This window comes from Netta rufina, assembly GCF_964035555.1.
Source record: "Netta rufina genome assembly, chromosome: 9".
In the NCBI taxonomy this organism is placed as follows: Eukaryota; Metazoa; Chordata; class Aves; order Anseriformes; family Anatidae; genus Netta; species Netta rufina.
In genome coordinates, this window is record NC_140132.1 from 10,017,744 (window position 1) to 10,037,902 (window position 20,159).

At 44.1% G+C, this 20,159-nt stretch overlaps 2 protein-coding genes across 3 annotated transcripts in view; one reads left to right on the plus strand and one right to left on the minus strand.

Moving 5' to 3' along the window:
• The window catches only part of NEU2 (neuraminidase 2), a 31,480-nt gene extending 11,375 nt beyond the window's left edge, over positions 1–20,105 (minus strand). The window contains exon 1 of one of the 2 annotated variants that reach the window (XM_084292252.1): positions 20,038–20,105. In XM_084292252.1, coding sequence (XP_084148378.1) covers positions 20,038–20,087 — 50 coding nt within the window. In that variant the 5' untranslated portion in view covers positions 20,088–20,105. Of the gene's footprint in view, positions 1–20,004 lie in introns of both variants that reach the window. The other variant, XM_084292255.1, reaches the window with a different exon arrangement.
• Positions 1–20,159, plus strand: part of NGEF (neuronal guanine nucleotide exchange factor) — a 57,371-nt gene that overhangs the window by 5,077 nt on the left and 32,135 nt on the right. Inside the window, exons 3-5 of the mRNA XM_084292251.1 lie at positions 10,004–10,062; positions 12,659–13,030; positions 16,438–16,558. Coding sequence (XP_084148377.1) covers positions 12,763–13,030; positions 16,438–16,558 — 389 coding nt within the window. The 5' untranslated portion in view covers positions 10,004–10,062; positions 12,659–12,762. The remainder of the gene's footprint in view (positions 1–10,003; positions 10,063–12,658; positions 13,031–16,437; positions 16,559–20,159) is intronic.

Sequence of the window (20,159 nt, forward strand, 5' to 3'; positions counted from 1 at the left end):
TCATCAGTCAGCTAAAGTTAAAATCAAGATGTCTTATATGGAGGTAGGCCATATGAGAGAGCAATTACACAGCTTTGCAAATTTTTAGTTGAAATCCTATGGGCTGCCCTCCAGACATTAGGGAGTATGGTATCGTTTGTGCAGAATGTAAGTCCTATGGATCTGATGACTGAATGACACTCTGTGCTGTCAGGAAAAACAAATCAAAATAAAACAAGAAAAGGTCAAATTAATAATAACAAATGTAACTCACACAAGTGCTAATAGCAGAAATCTTTGGAAAAGAGGATTCTTTGGACAAGGGAACATCTGCCTGTTTTGTTCTGTGCTTTTTTTCAATTCCACCTCATTACAGAAATGAGCCGCTGCGCATATTCAAAGCCACTGCCTCGCTATCCTTATCAGTTGTGAGAGCAACAGGTATGAGGAGCAGGTACTCTTTGGGTTTGTATCATTTTACTCTCCAGTGACTCCTGTTATGTTACCTTTGATTTCTATCAAGAGTAAGCAAAGGATTGTGCTCTCACTGTTTACTTTCCCAGTAAATAATAGCCTAGCTCTTAAAAATGATTTCTGCTCCTCATGGAGAGACTTGGGTGAAAAAAAGCTCTACTCTCTCTACCCAAAGGGCAACACCATCACTCTAAAATGGGCCGGTATGCCTTCTGGCACTAAATGGTGAATTCTGCATTTGTCACAGTGCAGCCTTTGTCCCCTGTGGAAGACACTGCCCCATGAACAGCCTAGCCTACCTGTGATACACATTACACCGTTTTTTCACCCCACCCATTCTATTTGGAATGGAAAAAGTAGATATATTATTTTTGTAATAAGATGAAGATCCATGAAAAGCAAAAAGAGAGGTGCTAAGATTCACATATAGAAAGGAGGCTGTAGAAACATGATTTATTTAGTCCTCAAAATAGCAAAGTTGATAAGGAGTTACTCCAGGAGAACTGGAGGAACTTAATGATTGAAAAATGCAATAAAACTGGAATCCCTTGCCTCATGTACCCTGCCAGCTCTGGGGACACTCAGATAAACAAGTCTGAAGCACAAGGCTAGCAAGTTTCACCCTGAAGCGACTCTTGTGATAGGGGAACCCAAATTCCAGAACATCCCTCATGCCTGTGGCCCACTAGCTCACAGAGCAGGAGTGCGCAGGTCTGACAGTGACCTTGATTAATCATTACAGGATTCATTGCTGACAGCTCTCTGTGCCCAGGTCAGGCCTTCAGCTGGTATAAAGGGATAGTGACACTGGTGACCATGAGGCTATGATGACTGACCGCAGATGGAGCAGAGCTTTACTGAATACACATTTGGATTTCTACAGAGTAGATTGGGCGTGGGAAAAATACAACCTATTTTAAAAGGACTGGGGTGATTCTATGACCAATTAAAGCATTTGGAGATGAGGCAGTTGGTAAGTTTAGTGACCTTCAAAAAGAAAAAAGTCATGGGAAAGACTAGCATCAACTTCAGCAGGCACTATGGTGCTTTGTGTCAGTCATTCATTCTACAGGCTTAGTTATCCAAGGATGAAGGAAAATGTTTTACCCAAGTATAACACTGCATAGGTGTGCAGGTTTATCTGTATTCCTTTGAGGCATCGGACCCTAAGCTGTTCACAGAAGGATATTCAGACAGTAGAAAGCAAGCCCACCTGAAAGAGCAGCAAATGTAAGCACAACCTGAACACAAAATCAAAGTATTTCATGGGAGAAAATTATAATGCTTTTGGATGAACAGATACAAGAAGCCTTAAAATTAAACCAGGCTGGCTCTGCTATATCCATCCCAATGCCCAGGTATGTGAACACGCATGAAAATAAAAAAAAGGCAACCTAAAAATAGTCGTAAACATTGAGGCCTTTGCATCTCATATGCCCGTAAATAATGTAAAGCAAGAGCAGTAGCTCAGCCAGTGGGCCTGAAAAGTGTAAGCAAATACCATTTACTGTTTCCACTTATTTGAGTTTGCAGATTTGGACCAAGGTTTCACCCAGCTGTTAAAGATTTATATGGGAGGTTTAACAAAGCCCTGTCATTAAACCTTTGGCACAAGTGGTGCAAAGGACATTCAGAGGGTGTTTGTACTAACCTAGATAAAGGGAAAGCTGTTCCTTTAAATTGTGTTTGCTGTGACTCTGGAAACTGAGCAAACAAAGTCTGAGGGAAACTTTACTTTCAAGCAGAACTGACAGAAGGTACAAGGACTGAAGGACAGCGATCTTCAGTAGGACACACCTGATCAGGATTCAGAACTGAATTGCAAATTTCTAACAGTTTGTGGGAGTTTAGTCCAGATTTGTTGGACAGACCTAATCCTGATGGCAAATGAGGCACCGGTTCAGCCCCTGACAGTCAGGTGAGTAAAATCCTATTCTGGGGGATGCTGGAAGAGGAACAGTCTGAGGAAGAAACCTCAGACAAACCTCAAACAAAGGCACAAATACAGTGCCTGAAAAAGAACCAGCTTTGCTCTACCAGCAAAGTCATCCTGAAGGGGTCCTGGGCAACCCAGACAGGGCACAGCCAGGACACAGTTGAAATACTGGCTGGTGGAAAGGACAGACACCACTGGCACAGCTTGAGAGGCATAAAAACCACCACAGGGAGGAAGCCTAGCCAGAGGAGACTGAGGCTGCACAAAACAGGCATTAATGTGACAAACTAAGCGGCAAACATCCCCCAAACCAATCAACCAAACTGTGTGTCTTTTTCCAGGGGCAGGACAAGTTGTGATTTTTCCTGGCATATTTTTATGTGTGATCTTGCTTTAAAAAATAAATAAAATAAAGACAGGAAATATGAAAAACAGCCTGTTTTCCTCCTAATGCCAGGCTGATCTTTTCCCTTAGCTGATCTTTTCTTTCATTCTCAGGAGACCAATTACTGTGAGTCCACTAGAGCTGTGAACTCTATCCCAGCATTTATGTATATTTTTAAATGCACAAAGTAAACAAGGACTCAAATCTCATAAGAACAACCTAGCTCTTGAGATATTAACCTATTGACAGATTCAGCCGTTATATTAGGTCTGCCAGTTCCAGACTTAGCTGAAAGTAGGAAATTGCACCAAAACAAATTAAAAAAAAAAATCTTAAAAGGTTTCACTGAACTTGCAAAAAGGACTAATTGGCTGACATTCACTTTATGAGATGGACAGAACTTTTATTCAGGTCTCACTGTACCCAAACTCCAACATGGACTGATAAATCCAATCCACTTACTTACGAGACCAACTGTAACTATAAGAGCATGCGTGAAACAACATAGTAATTGACAGAAAAGAAGAGCCTAGAGACAAAGAACACATTGTCCCACGCTTCTGTAATTTGGAGAGGATATTTGCAAGACAATGTAAAATGCTTTAACTATATAATTACCATTATCTGTGGCCAATGCCTGGAATTTTTACTAAAACTCTACTTTTGGAAGTAGCTTGTCATATGATTTCCATAGGAAATTATATCACCGTCTTTACCACAATAGTGCCTGGAGGCAACATTTTTTGTTTCCAAGTAGCACCCCATGGAAGCACCCCCATTAGATCTAAAATAAGAAAAATGGACTAGCTTCAGTGAAACCTAAAGCAATCTAGAAACTTTGGCACCTCTCTGCCTTCTCTTTCCCAGCCAAAACCATCAGATGTCTATGAAAAAACAGGTCTAGCTTAATCTGCAAAAATTGGACTTTGCTATTCCAGAAGGGGGCAATTCCTGAAACAATGACCCCTTCTTAGAATGAACTGCAGCCAGCACAACTAAAATTTAGGGAGAATCACAGTAACACTGAGGAAATAGGAATCTAGACAAAATGTCTGCTTTTCACTTGGGGTTAAAAATATAGGAAATAGCAAATGAATAAAACAAAACAAACAAACAAAAAGAGAGAATACCCAAACAGGTCATACCTATTATTATTATTATTATTATTATTATTATTATTATTATTATTATTATTATTACTACTACAGTATTGTCCAGACCTCTTTTGAACCCATAAGGCTCTCTTTATTTCATTCTGTTGTACTAAATTCCTGCTCAAGTAGCTCCCAAGAAAAAAGACCGTGGGAAAAATATAGGAGTACTTATATACCACAGTATACCACTCCTACTCTAGAGAAGGGGATCTAAGACCAAGGAAAATCCCTGACTTGTTCAAGATTGCTCAGGGAACTGCAGCAGAGCTGAGAAATGAAGTCTGCTCTCACAGGAGCCAATTCAGTGCCACAGGCATGAGACTTCCTATCCTCATCCCAGCCTTGCTCTTTCTGTGCTTAAAAATTGGGGAGAAAGAGGAATGAAACAACTGCTGTTAGTGGGAAAGATCTGAAAGGAAAAGCTTTGCAGATCTTATACAGCACTTCCACTACCTAAATTGAGCTACATAATCATGATTGAGGAGAGTGTCACTTGTCTGACAAAAAATGAAGAGTTCCTGCAGCCAAACAGCACTGCATGGGTGCCTGTTTTTCTAGAGTGCAATACTGTCTAGTGCTGTAGCAGGCAAAATGGAGGCAAGCATGGGGGTTTCTGGATGTGACTGCCAAAGCCCCAAACTGGTACCCCAGTCCTGGAACAGAAAGAGACTGCTCTGCAGTGGGAGCAGCAGTCCTGCAAACCTCCTTTCCCACCGGAGTCTATCCTTTGTGGCTAAAAAGAACAATTCTGGAGAAGTTTGCATTACTGATGCTGTTTGCTGCACAATTTTCAGAGTTGCCTATCAAATGGTTTAGTGGGGACTGTTAGTGTTAGGTCAGAGGTTGGACTCAATGATCTTGAGGTCTCTTCCAACCTAGAAATTCTGTGATTCTGTGATTCTGTGAAATATTTTTCCTGAGTGCTAAAAGTTTGTAGAATCAGTGTAGCAGGCTGTAAGAATAGTATCAGTTTACATCAGGTTTGCATTTAGCTTGATGCAGTTGACAAGGATAGCCTAGGAGAGCAGCACTCCAAACTTGCCTGGCATTTCAAACCAGTAGAAACCAGGCTAACAAGATTCTGATGTCTTTACTGACTTCTGGCTTCCCTGCAGCTACGAATTTGCAAGCAGACTCACCAAACAGGCACTCCTTGGGCCCTCCACCCAATAACCACTGGGGGAGGAAAAACTGAGAGCTCTACTATTCCTTGATGAACAAACTCAGCCCTCTTCTTTCCTCGCTCTGTGGATGTTTTTGTATAAAAAACTCCTTTGAGTTCTGACCCCTGCAGTTCAAATAACCACCCATGCTCATTTCTTCCTTAACAAGTGTCTCATACACAACCAGCAAATCTAGAAATAGAAATGGATGTCACTATTTTTTTCCCCAAGAGCAGCACAGGTGTTCTCCGCCCCAGGGACACTGAGCTTGTCTGCTTACTAACCAGTCTGTCTTGAAAAACTTCAACCAAGACATCTGCTAACCTCTCTTTGTGTATCCTGGTATTACTAAACCCCTCTGCTTTCAGCAAGGCATTATGCCCAGGACATTATTTCCTATACCACGTACTTGACTAAGTCATTTCATCATAGACTGAACTTCCTAAACCCGTCTTTTAATTTTTAGAGGCTGTGACATTTCTGGACAAAGTTTAAACTTTATGTTTTATATTCTTTCCATGACTAGAAGGTTTCGCATGGTCCAAACAGAAGAGAACAAACAAAAAGAAACACAGACCCACAATTCCCATGTGCAACTCTGTAAAATAGGAGAGAGCATTGGTCAGGCTGCTGAGGGTCTTCTCATGTACTTACACAGTACACTGCTATCTTCTGTTTTGAGGCTACATCCTGTGATTTGCACCTAGTCCTGTGTGGGTAGTCATATACTCCCCCTCTCCTAGGAAAAGCAGTGTTTTGGTTTTAATTATTCACCTACCTTCCAAGGATAAACCTGGAAAACCACAGCTACTTAGTGACAATTTCACTTATAACTTCTAACCAGAAATAGGGAATGGCGTGGCATCAGAGGCAACAACAGCAGGATTATTATTATAACCAGCAGGAAATAGGAAAGGGAGCTTCTCTTAGAGATAGGAGTTCTTGTTAGCATATAGAAATATGTCAATGACGTCAGAAGAGCAAAATGAGTTTTATACCCGTTACTTCTCAAGATGTTCTCAAAATCTTCAAGCAGGGATGTACTTTCACCATTGCATGTGCACTAATTTAAGGAAAAGAATAAAAATAAGGTCAGCTTTTGGTTTAATCAGTTTTAAGCGCTTATAATGAAAACCAGAAGGGCTTGTAGATTTCCACTTCTATGTGCTTTAAAAATTAGGTTAACTCTCCCTATACAGATGAGAGTGTTTGTATGTGTTTATAGATCTAAATATATATGTATGTACATATACATATATGCAGAATAGCTTCAGACAAGGAACAGTTTAACATCTTAACATCTTATAGCTCATAGCTATATCTACTACATGAGACCCAGGGGCTGAAGCATGGAATGCAATGGGATAGGGCTGGACTACTCTGAGATACACGGACCAAACAAATATATCCACGAGCAGAGATGGAATTATTAATGACATACAAGAAAGCACATTATTTTAATTAATTATTTTTGACTCATAAAGAATCAGTAAACAGCAGAAAAGAAAAATCATGCTGGCAGCAGAAAAATATGTAGCTATTTAGTGTTACTCATTAAGTGTATATTGATATATACCAGTTAATTAAGACAGAGTAGCTGCTATAAACACTCAATTTTTCATGCAGAGGGAATTGTGTGAAGACATATCTGTTTCTGTCATATGTAAGTAGCCATTTATAGGATATACTCGTTTTGTATCTATGTTTACACACGTATACTTACTTCTACCCATAGAAGGTCCCACAATGCCAGACTTAATTCTGGAAACATTTTTATATCTCACAAGGCCATTTGAGTCATTTTTAGCTGTTTTAAATATACTGGTTTCTCTCTCCAAGCCCCGTTTGGTTGGTCTTATGGTATCTAGTGCACATGGCTCTGGAAGCTATATTAAACAAATCCAATGTAATTTATTTTTAGCCTCGAAGTGTTTCTAAAACAGGTTCTCTGTAACATATGTGCAAGACATAAAGGTTTTATTGTCACAAGCGTGTAATGAACTGCATAATTCTCTCTTGGTTTGCTTGCTATAAATAAGGTACCATCACTAAATCATGGCAACAAAACCATTCTGTTTCACTTTTCACCTGAAAGACTACCTCAAAATCTGGGTGCTTGTAGTTTGATTCTGTTAGGACTGGTGGTAGAATTCAGTCTTATTTACAAAATAAGTATTTGTTTTCTGGAAACATATAGGGTCAAATAATTCAATATTCCTTCAGCTAACATTCCCGAACTTATTGTCTAGTTTTCTCTGGCTTCTGCTATCCAATTTGGTCTGTCTCTCACTTTCTGGTCAGTCTGTTCCCATGCTCCTCCTGGTTTCTCCACCCCCATGCTTTAATCAAATAATACTTTGGCCTTGCACCTAAATAGTTCAAATTCTTTTGTGAAATGTCATGTACCTTTGCTTTGGACGGGGACATGTGCTTAACTATCTCTGGCAGCCATCTGAAAGAAAGAGTTAGGATTGTTAACAGTTCCAAGGAGGGTTATCCCAACCAGTGACTATGAAAACATAAATACATGCATAGCCATGCAGCTCAGGACCCTGATGGCTTTAGCTGTGGCTGGTTAGGGTATTACCACGCCCAGCTGCCTATGCGTCCTTCTGCTGGAAGTTCGTTCCCTTGGAGCAGGGGTGGCTCAGCAGGCCACGTGAGAGTGCCTCACTCGCACCAGTTTAAAGTCTGTGCATTAGCTTCAGCCACTGATGAGGCTAAATGAATTCATAGCTACATCTGCTGAGAGCTAAATCTGCCAGAGCCTAGGGCTGAGTCTGTGGGTGTTACTATTCCCCTGACTCAGACAGAAATATCTCCCAATGCAAACGCAGGCCTGAGCCTGTGTGGAGCCCCAGTGCCTTCGGTGGGGCCCACCCGCGTGTGGCACTCCTTAAGGGATCGGCACCCACGTGAGCGAGAACGGCAGCGCATGAGTAAGGCTTGCTGCTGGATTTTGGACTGTGCCCCATCCCCGTTTTAGCCTCATTATGATGCACAGCGAAATAATCTAGAGATGACATTCCACTCCTCTTAAAGTAGAGGAAGAGGAAAAAAAATCAATGTCTAATACAAGAGCAAGGATTTAATGGGGGACTGATGGCGGTGGGAAGCAGAGGGTTATTTTCAGTTTGCAGAAGTCTTTCAAAATAATTAAAACATTTCAGAAAGACACCGATATGACGTGGCAAAATAAACATCTGCACGTATACTTAGACTGTATTTAAAGAACAAATATTAAGGAAGCCGTGTGCACTCTGAGGGGTGGAAGACTGTCCTAAAAGAGCTCCATCGGATTCATCAAATGGACATGAAAGCTGCATCTGTACATTCAATGTGCAAAACCTTCCAGATGAGGTCATTAATAGGGCTTAAACTTCAGACAGTGTGAACATGTAAAAAAAGAAGAAAAGATGATACGGCCTTCTGATCTTCTACAGCATAAAACCCCTACAGCCAAGACAATAAATTCTGCATTGAGCCCAAACTTTGAGCTATATGTAATTTAAAAGGGCATCCAGTCTTCATGTCAGGATTTAAGGTCATGGCAAAACTAACACACCACCAGGTAATTCATTGCAGGGGTTCATTGCCCTCTGGGCTAAAAGCACCTGCCTTCCTTCTGGTCTGACACAATCCTGGCGTTTTTTGTGTGGTCACTCAGACACATGAATACTCTCATCTTATATTCCTGCACTGGCGGTAGGAATACGTTAGACAATCAGATAAAGGCAATTCATCCTCTGTGACTGTACGTACCTATATATATAACCATACAGTCAAGTTGTACTCATACTTGCTAGTTCCTGTTTCAAAACATCCCTGCATTGCGTAGCTGGAGACTTCAGTCTCTAGTACTAATGAAGCAATCTTCATTACCTTTCCAGTCTAGGCAGCAGCACTGTAGAGCACTGGCAGATGAAGCATTTTTCATTTCAGAATCATTAGGCATAAACTAAGCATATACTATGCACAGTACTTACAACTTTTCAGCCAGACAACAGACTTCACCTTATTTTAAAAACAGATGATTACCCAGGGCGGCAAATTACCAGGGGCAGCAAAAGGGCTGCGATCCAGCTGCTGTGCTGATCAGAAAACCACTGCTGACGAGGGGTCAGGGCGCGTGGAGCAGGTGGCTCTGCTCAGCAGCAGGGACGCGCTGGCTGCCCTCCTGCTTCAGCAGCAGCCCAGGCAGCCAGCCCCAGCAGCTCCCCTGCTGCCGGTGGCACCCCAGCTGGCGCCAGCATCCAGCCACATGGCCTGCCCCTGCTGCGGCTCGTGCAGCTGTGCCCACCTGGCACGTCGTGGGCTGAGCAAACAGGGAGAGGAGATCGGCCACCGCTCTTGCTCCAGGCACACTCGGACAAAATCTCTAAGACTAAACGCGTTCGAAATACACGCAGGCCTCCAGAGCCCCAATATCAGCTTCCAGGGTGCAGCTCCTGCTACTAAAAACATTGTTATCGTTCATTAGATATAACTGATTAAAAGGAATTGCTCTTTTGACACACCCAATACCCTTTGAATTCCTGTCAGCCCATTCTCTTGGTGCAGCCTGGACCAGCAGCCAGTGGCTGGCATCCCCAGCCAGACCATGCCTTGAAGTAGACTCGGTCCCACCCTCTCAGGAGCAGCAGTGGGGCCCTGTTTCCCTCCCACACCCATGCATCCAGGCCTACACTAACATCCCCAAGTTCTCATACAACAACAATTTTTTATTATTTACTGGTAATTTTTTTATTTTATTTTTTTTACATTGGCAAATAACATCTCTGTACAGTCAAATTCCTGGAGGCTGAGTTATGTGTGAGTCAAAAGGCATATCTCTAATGTTGCTACATGTGCATTACTTGCTGCTTTTTTACTGTTGTCATCTGTCTTTGCTCTGCATCCTTTTTCTCTACAGACTGCTACTTTGGTCTTCTTGAACTATGGGCAGAAAGTTTGCTTGCAAAGAAAAACCAGGTAGGTGGTGACACTGCAACTAGACGTGCTCTCATGTACTCAGGATGGGTTATTCCTGTTGCAAGACCTGACACTCAGCTACCTGTGACTATCAGAGGCAAATTCCTTCTTCAAAAATTAACTACAAGCATTCAGACAGCGATGGTTGTAGTCCACACCTGCTTGAATCATTCGTTCTCTGCCACTGAATAGCTTGACAGATACCAGAATAATATAATACTACATTTGATTATATCCTTGAAACTCATGCCTCACTCCTAAAGCAATTGCAAGCCAGGACTTTTTGACTGACATATCAGTAAATGACTTCTAAATAATTTCTTAGAGTATCAATTTTGTAATTGGAAGGATTGCCTTCATAAATACATTCTCTTCTTGAACTCTTAATTAAAGAAAGTAAAACTATACACATTCTGTACAGCCACAGCAATAAACATATCTCCCCTCACCTCTGCCCCTCCTAGAAATCAAGGAAGTCTTTCCCTCCTCCACTGCCACGTTCACTTCTGTTCACATCTTGTTCATGAGGGACTGTTTGGAAGCCTGACAGTAAGCCAGCTGTTCAGGACAGGCCCTCTTCATTCCTCTGATAGCCAAAAAAAAAGAAAAAAGTATTCTGACAGAGATAACTATGCTGGTTGGATGGTGCTACTAATCTCTTTGGGCAGCCCAGCTGAGGGAGTTTCACTGAGTCCCACAGAAAGGTCCTTCTCTGGCAGAAGCACTCTCTCCATGCCCTTTGATCATATGGAACTTTGATAACTTTGATATAGAGGAGGTTGTTACAGATCCATGTCCTTGGGCAGGTGATGGAAGAAAAGTGAATGAAAAATACGTGGTTGTTACCATTTAGGGTTAGGAGAGATTCCGTGTGCAGTATTAGTTGTGGTCCAGTTAACTGAAATGTTTCCATTACAGTTGCAAGGATCGGGCCTTTGAGGCGCCAGTTTTGGGACAGGAAGAAGCACAGTCAGAAAGGCAAGGGAAAAGAAATAGCCTCTTCTTTCTTTTCAAGCTGTCCCCAACAGCAGCTTTTTTTTTTTTTTTTTTTGCCGTTCTACTGAGCCACAGCAACAGAAACAGACTTAGTGAATCTCTGTACCTCAGAGTAATTTACAAACCAAACTTAACACCACAACCAACAAACAGGCCCTTCATACGCTTCCAGTAACACTGGAAACAGTCCCAGAGCAACCACCAGCTCCAAACTGTTCCAAAGTCTTTGAAACTGGGGCTTTGAATTGAAATTACAACCCAAATTTAGCAGCTAAGAGCTGCATGCTGTGGTTCAGGTTGTGAAAGGAAAAAGCAGACTTTCTCATCTGTGGAGCCAGGAAACAGAACAGCTCAGGCCCAGTGCATGAGTTCAGATTGTGGCCTGTCCTTTGTAAGGATAAAACATGGGGCCCTCCATAATTATGGAAAGCAGAGGATTTGCAGATTATATCCCAATTTACCACTTGGAGCAGCCCCGGGGGCAAGAAAGAAAGAAGAGTGTGGCATACATGGGTTCACGGAGATTGCAGAAGAGCCAAAACAAAAGCTGAGATGGTATAGAAGATACCTTCTGGAGTACCTTGTACGTTGGCTATTTTGTGATGTTATAAACCTTTGATAGAACTTATTGAAACAAAAATTGTTAATCTATAACACAAGTTTATGCCCTTCTCTCAGTGAACTGCAAATCTTATATTCACATTTCCTATACAGCATCTCTTTCTACTATTTATGTTAGCCCCAGCCCTCACAAAATCATGTATGTACTTAGAAAGGCTTCAGTAGCTGTAAAAAGTCAACGAGACACAGCCAGCAACAAATGCTTAATTAATCAGCTCCTATTTTCCCCACTCTTGGGAAGGTCCACCTGCAGTGTTGCTGCTGTAGAGGTCTGTCTCCTAGAAATGCCTGAGAGTGCTGGCAGAGGCCATGCACCGACAGTGTGCAGCAGGACCCCTGTGTGGACGTCCACGTGTCACTGAGGGGGAACGCTGGCATATGAGGGCAGCTTTGGGAAATAAAATAACATCTGCATGCTCTCCGTTGCTGCCTTATCTTTTCTCTTCTGCCTTCACAGTGGTTAAAGATGTTTCCTCACATAACCATACTGCAGGAGTGAGTATTAATAAGCGTTAGGAAGCCACCTAGCCCTGTAAAAGGCATTCCTGCTTCTGTTACATTGAAGTGGTACACACAGAGCACACAGTTTAACAGAGCTATCTCTTCAGGTTTTACTTTGTATTCCAAAACATTTTCACCCTCAGAACCAAGAACATGGCCATTACCAGAACCCACTCTAAACGGACTAGTGATCTGCTGCTCCCAAGAGGCCAAAAGGTGTGGTCATCAGTGGAACAAATACAGTCATTTTTCCACTGACTTCTGAATGTGTCATGACAGGATGAACATGTAAAAGCAAAGTTCAGGACTTTAGAATAAGGCTTGTAAGGTGTGGGATGGTCTCCTTCCTCACAATGATCTCAGAAAAAAAAATCCAGGGAAGTCCCCGTTACCCTAAATAGATGCAGCACTGCAACCTCTGGCCTAACTAGAACTTTTTCCTCTCTTTTCCTGATTTGTCCTGTTTGTTGGTCTCCAGCTCTAACTGAGGTAAAGCTGATGGAGCTATGGACGTTACCTGTCTTCGGCTGCTCTGCTGCTGATCCATCCTCTCGGTTGCTATAGAGACGAGCTCTGGGAGCCATGGATGGGCTCGGGGGAGAAGCCTCCAGCAGGCTCTCTGCTGGTGGGCACCAGCCGGCTGCTTCCCAGCAGGTGCTGACAGAGCTGGCTTCGGTCTCTGACGGTGAGGAAGAGTCAGAAGGTGCTAACCCAGCCACCCAAGAGGGGAACTCGCACACACATTACATTGCCATTCAAAGAAATTCCAGGTATTATCGGTCCATGAGGCTGCCGAACAGATCGAAGAGAAAGACTACGAGAGAGGCAATGCGTGGGGGGCATGCTGCAGGTGAGTACCCCAAAAAACATCACACTTCCTTCTGCAGTGAGATCAGAGCTGTAGGAACCAGGGAGGTTAGGAAAGGGACAGGGAAAACAGAGAGCAGACCCAGTGGTCAGCACACTATAGAGCATCCCTGACTGGCATGTTAGCATCCCTCTGTGCCAACCTGCTTTGCTCAGCCTGGAAATGCAAAACACTTGGGTGGTTAAACAAGCTTCATGGTGGAGAATCTAAACAAATCTGCAACTCTGCTCTGCCATTCCCCTGCTCTCTCAGGGAGCAATAATTCAACAGGGAAACAAGCTGTCAAAAGAGTAGGAACTCCGTCAGAATACAGAAAGGATATATTCAAAAAGTGGGATCTGTGCAAGTAAGTGTATGGCACGCTGAGCAGCATATGGAGGAAATAGCCAGCAAAGGCAAAGCACTACACGTAGGGGCCAAGCCTGTGGAAATTGCAAAGAGGGGAGCAAGACTTCTGTGAAAACTGATGCCACCGCACACTGAAAACAGCTCTAAGCAACACTTGAGCTCCCTTTGAGCCAGGAGGCTGAAATAACAGAAATACTACCCAGAGCATGCATGCACTGAGGCGTGGCTTGAGTATAAGTTGAAGAAGTTGGCTAAAAGGCTTTCTCTGAGTACGAAGAGTACAGAGCATGACTGCAAGGCTAGACTTTCACTGAGCTGGCACACTGTCTGAGCAGCTGTCTGTGAAAGAAACAAGAGAAAGACAGGAGAAGCTGCAGAGAGAGCCAGGAAAGGAGCTATCTCAACACGCTCCGAAGCGTTGGAAACCAGGCTGCAAGAAAAAACTGAGAGTGGTTTTAATTCAAATGGTAGATGAGCAAGACCTGGAGCTGTGAACACAGAAAATGCACTCTGCTTGATCTCCTAGGTGTTCAGAGAAACTGAATTTTATAACACTCCTTGTAAATAAAAGGGGGTGCAGTGAAGATACCTTATTCTATCTTCAGATTATAATCTAATAAACAACCCACTGGACTCTGAACTTTGGCTAGCTGCATGAGTCAAAATGACATAACAATATTCCTGATGTCTGAGAGCTATGCAAGCCACCAAAGGCTATTACTTTGTCATGCAGTAGTAATAAAGCACACCACGTCAGCTCCTGAAAGCAAACCCAGTTCTCTAAGAAAACAACAGACATCCTCCACCCCAAAATAAAAGAGGCCTGGGAAATGTCCCCAAGAAAATAGGTGTCTCCTGCCTGCCTGGCCAAGGGAGCCATGCTATTTCAGCAGAATAAAGGCCCATTCAGCCTTGTGGCATGGACAGAAGGAAAGTTCCCTCCCTTCTCCAAGTTTCCAAGCAGACAGCAGCAAAGCAAAGAGCTCCTGTTTAATATTCTGCTACTGTTGTCGATGAGGTTTGTGGATAAACGGCGCCTTGCTGATGCCAGAGCAGACCTGCCCTCCGCCCTGCCAGTGCAGCAGCAGGACCAGAGCAGAGCCGTCCTCTCCCTGCTTTCCCAGAGCGCTGCTGCAAGGGCAGCAGAGAGGAGACCTGCCCTCCCTCCTGACCGCCGGGCATCACGGCACCCAGCGGCTGCTGAGGAGGCCCTCTTCCCTCCTAGCAGCAGGTGCTCCTGCAGCAGGACCAGCACAGAAGGACGCAGCTTCTTTGTGCATCTGCAGCGTCCTGGCACTGGGACAACAGCCAGAAGGACATCCCTTCTGTCTAGCCAGTGTCATTGAGGAAGGACATGCTAGAAGAAAGGCTTCTCTCTTAGCAGCTCACTAGAGCATCCACAGCAGCTGACCTGCGCTTCTCTCCCGCACGCTCCCTCTCGGTGTGAAAACGGATCTGTTCCAAACAGGGCTTTTTCTTCCATATCTGCAGCTGTTCAGCAGGACACACTGGGAACGGTTCTTTTCTCCAGTCCACACGCCAGGACCTGGGCTCTGAGCAATAGCTCTTTCTCCACTATGCCTGTAGCAAGTCCAGCTTTTGAATTCAGCTAGTATTGTGTAAGCAGCCTTCTCCCTCTGCTCCACTGACTCCATCCCCTCTCCCAGAAACTGGACAGCGGGGGCTTTTACACCAGCCTCATTTGTAGCAGGAACTTCTTCTGACAGCATTTGCTGACGTGCATGGAAACAAGGGATGGGTGAGCTCTTTTATCTTGACTTCAAACCCATTTGAACAGCAGCTATCCAAGAGTTTGACTCAATCTCAGATGTTAACCTGTTCTCTTTTTGCCTAGGATTTGAGGGGAGGGGAGGAGAGGGGAAGGAAAGAAGAAAGGAAGACAGGGAAAGGTGCAGGGGAAAATACAGGGTAGGATACCAAAGGGGAGAAATAAAGACTCAAGAAATGAGAGCACACAAAAAATATATATATATAATAATTTTAAAGCATATAAATCCAGCAGAGAGAAAGGCTTTTATATAGGCTCCCTTTGCACCAGCCTAGCTTTGGCTTATAGCCTAGGAGCTGTGAAGTATAATAGATGCTTTCCTTTAATTAGAAAAAGAGTCTGTGTTTTTTTAAGCAATCTCCTCTGACAGGAGGCTTGAATGCTTAAACTATTCAAAAGGCAAAGAGAATAACTCGAGCTAGCATTTCGTAAGCCCTTGGCACTTTTTTAGGGAGTTTAAAAGGTCTGGATTTCACCCCTTCAATCTGAAAATCCATAGCACTGATTCAAAGGGTGTGTCAGAAACCAGCTTCATTTAGTGTTGACCTGACTGTGCTGTCACCAGTTTGAAATGCAAACAGAATTATGACTTAGACCAAAATATTTCTAATAAAAACCAACAAGGCCATTTATCAGCAGGCCTCAAACAACAGGAGGTTTCATTTGAAAAGTGAGATGCATCCCCTCCTGCCAAGTACTGCAGTAGTAAGCCATGGACTTAACACAACATTGGCTCCCTGTGAAAGGACTGGAGGTTCATCTGAGGGAAAGTGGAGAAGCAATTAAAAGTAAAGCTCCTGTCTCACCCAAATCTAGCCTTGATTTATCCAGTAAACTAAACTTCTACTGTGTGCCTGAAAGCAGAGCAGTAATGAAGACCTGACTCAGGAAACAAATATTAGCATGTACTGGCACACACAGCTAAACCTTTCCTCCTTAAATTGCACCAAAAACCACTGCTGTGGGGGCCCGAGTTCAAGAGCAACTTGCAAACAGGAGAACTGGTGGAGTACATCTACCTTCCCCTCTTCTTGCTTGTGTTTGCAGCTGTGGCAGTGCCATGCAATCATGCAGTATGCAAGCTAATGATACTTAAATCTTGCTCGAAAATCCACACTAAAATGTAGCTCTTTGTGTCTGTGGTCTTCCCATTGCCTTTGGTGGAACCAAACCTCCACAGTCAGTACCAGTGAAGACAGCCCTCATGAATGCATTGATTTTAACACGCTCTTGACTTTCTCTCATGTCACAGGGTCACTCCGAAACAATGAGCCTGTCAAAGAGCCCCTGAATCTGGATGTTTTGTCTCATAAGGGATCACCATCTCCAGCAGCCCCTGATAAGACATCTTTAGAAGAACTGTTGATCCAAAGGTAAGGAGCGCACACGTAGGGTATTCACTGTGCTTCCGCAGAAGAACACAGAGTGGTGTCAGAGCAAAAGTGCTTGGTTTTGAAGAACAGCTGGACTAAGCTGTAGCTACTAATCCATGCCTGCTCACCCTGACTTGTAGCACAGTTCTCAGTCTTGGTGATCTATATCATATAGCGCTGGGTTTGTGGTAAAACGGATCTTAGCAGCACGCACTTGGAGAAAAAGATGGAGAAGTGAGGGAGAACAAGTAGACAGCAGGGAAGGTTGCAAAAGGGGGAACGTGATGTAGGATAACCCAGAGCAAAGAGGACAGGCTACCTTAAGAAGCTTGTTGAGAAAATAACAAGAGACTGCAAGCATTTCCTTACAGAACATCCCAATGTAAGGATGACCCCATTTGCAGCATTCCCAGAGGGCTCTCCTGAAGCTTGTTACACAACCCCATGCAGAAAACAGGTTTTTGTATCTGCAGAAGTAGCTACAAAGATGTTTTCTAAAGCATTTTGATATTGTGTTTGCTGTTTACTTTCAAGAACTGGTGGCCAAAGGAGGTCTTCAGTGAGGCCTAAACCCCTCAGTGACTGAGGTTCAGCAAAAGGCCCCGATCCCATCACCAACATAGTGCAGGGCCAGGGGAGCCTGATGGACTCCACGCTGAAAGCAAACGACAGGCAGGTCCAAACACAACCAACAGATGGGTGCAGGATTTGCATCCAAAGTGAAAATCTCATCTGCCCTGTCTTAGAAGTGCTGTGTGTTGCAGGGCAGGCTGCTCTGCACACAGACAAGAAGTTTACCCACACTCCTGCTCTCTTGCCCACTGCAGCAAGGCAGAAAGATAACCAGCTACCTAGCCTTACATTTTCTAATACCTTGGTCATGTATTCTCCCCAAATCCTTCTCCAGTTCCTTATCTCTTGTGTGTATAACTGTGAGGTGGTCCCTACCCGTACAACAGAAAACCAAACTGAAAGCACTGAACACTTGCCCTCTAAGGGTGTGGGCATTACACCGCACCGCGTGGTCCTAGGGGCTGACCCCAGCTGTGTTGGTGTAACGCACAAAGAGGACTCCACTGAAGGAATTAGCCAAACTGACAAGTTGGATTTAAATAAATTAATTGCCCTGGCTGAAATTGATTGCCCTTTGGCATTAAACTGAGCATATGAAACTAGACAGTTACAGTCTGCTGAGATGTCACAGCCATCTGTCTTCCTCTCCTCGCGGCATAATCATCGCTGTCAGCCTCTGACATCCTGACACTGCGACTTAGGCGGCTCTGAAACACACACATCCTGGTTCTCCCTGGAGCTGGAAACAATGAGCCTGCGCTGGGAGTCAGTCTTTATCAAAGAGGCTGCTGTGCGCAGAGCTTGACAGGTCAGTACGAGTTCTAAGTCGTGTCTGCTAAAAGCAGGCAGCGCTGCTGAGTGGCATCGCCTCGTGCAGCTGAGCAGAGAAATTTGACAGAGAATGAAACCAGAGTTCCAGCTCAAACTGAGCCCCTGTCCTTCTTCCCCTTTCTCTGAAAGATCAGCTGTAATTTGTAAGAGAGCCACTAGAAATTTGCATTGTGAAAAGCCTGCAGGATCCTAAGGATCTTGCCATTATTTGCAATAACTGCTGTCCTCCCCCTTCTACAGGGGAAAGCAGTCCATTGTGCAGGTAAGACATCCAAAATATTATCACTGATCTCAAGAAATGCATTTAATCACTCCCAGAACCACAACAAGTACCTCTCAGCAGAGAGTTCTTCTGAAAGCAGAAGAGAGTTTGCAGAAAGGAGAGTATGGGCACCTCTGAGCAGAACCTGGGGTTCTCAGCAGCAAATCACTGCAGGGACGAGGACAGGTGGGGCATCGCTGCCAAATCTCTTCACATTCAGCAGCGTCTCTACAGCAACTGGATGAATGGAGGGCTGGGCAGGCACAATGCCTTCTCCTAGCGTGAAGGCAGCCAGCAGGTCTGGCACAAATGTGTTCACAGACAGGGACGTCACTTCACATGCACCCTTGCTACATAATTTAGGACAGGAAGTGAACACAACTGGAGAACGTAGTCACTGGCACAGGAAAGGGAATATTTCTCAGAACTGAGCTCAGATGGGATATGGACTTTAACACTGAATAAGGAGGAGCACTACAGACTCCTTCAAACCCACCAGTGACTTGAGTCTAGGTGTCATTCCAAGCTGTGAGAATAGCGGAACAGCTCGTTGATCTTAGACACTGAAAAACAAAGCTTGCAGTTTTTCAAGCTGGCCTCAAACATTGCTGGTGCTCCAAAATCTGCCATGCACCCTCCACAAGACACTTCTTAAAAGCACTTTTATGCCTACCTGTTCTCAGATTACTTTTTTCCCATGACCTTTCTCCTGTGCAGCCCCCAGCTCCCCCTAAACACTCTAGAGTTCTCCACAAGATCCTGGTGTTTTTGGGTGTTTGTGATTTGGGTGATTTGTGTGTTTGTGCTATGTGGCTCCCTCCACATAGCACAAACACCCAAACCTCGAGCACAATGAGCCACTTCCCAACTACTCGGCTGACTTGCTCTGCACATTTCAGTGCCGAGCTTCTAGCACAACTTCCGTTCTTCAGCACAACCAAAGCCAAAGGCCTGGAAGGAACTAAATTCAACAAAAGCTGCTCGTTCCCACTGTGATCAGTCCTTCCAGCTTCGTAGCAGCAACAATTGTGCAGATTGAGATCACAGAAAAACATCCACGCAGGGTGTCCATCCACAACTGTCAGCCTCAGCTGAAAGCAGCTCCCACAGAGACCAGCCAATCATTCATTTCAAACCCGAGAACGGAGATCCACCAGTCGCAATCTGCCCTCTATTATCAGCTATCAGGATGCTGACTTCGCTTCATTTCTAATACAACACAGACATTTTAGCAGCAGGGTTATATTATTCACCTACCATTTCCCAGTGTCAGATGGAGGGTCAGATGCTAGACATGATACATATTCATCATGGGCCAGTAGATACACTAGAGAAGAAACTCAATGTGAAATTTCATGTTGCAAAGCTCACTGCAAGGTCACTGATTTAACAGTGCAGAGCAATCTGCTTCTTTAGGCTGGTTATGAAACCTCCAATGCAGAGAAATCAGGATCATCTAAAATCAGTGGATTATGTTTGATCTGAGCTAATAGAAGAGAAGCACTACGATGGTGAATACAAGCAGTCACCTTCAGCAGAGAGAGGGAGTCTATCGTGACTGAATTCATGCAAACACATATATCAGAAAGAAACACTGTCTACGTAAAATAGAGTAGCACTGAAAGACGCTTGTGTAAATTTGGGTTAGCTTCCCACAGCACAGCACTATTTGTCCTGGGCAGCAGAGGGCACTGCTTATATAGACTGATTTAATCAGAAAGCCTCTAGAGAGGCTGAGACCTGTGTTGCAAGAGGTCTTATACCATACTCGAGGAGTTACCTTCTGCTTATGAAATGTATTTCTGACAGTCACCTCTTCCCTTTGCTGCCAATGGGGCCCCTCACACAGTCGTAGTCTCTCATCTCTCCTCCTGAAGCACCCAGCTGTGGGCAATTCCTCTCTTCATTGCACTCTCCTGGTGCAGTAGGCTCGTC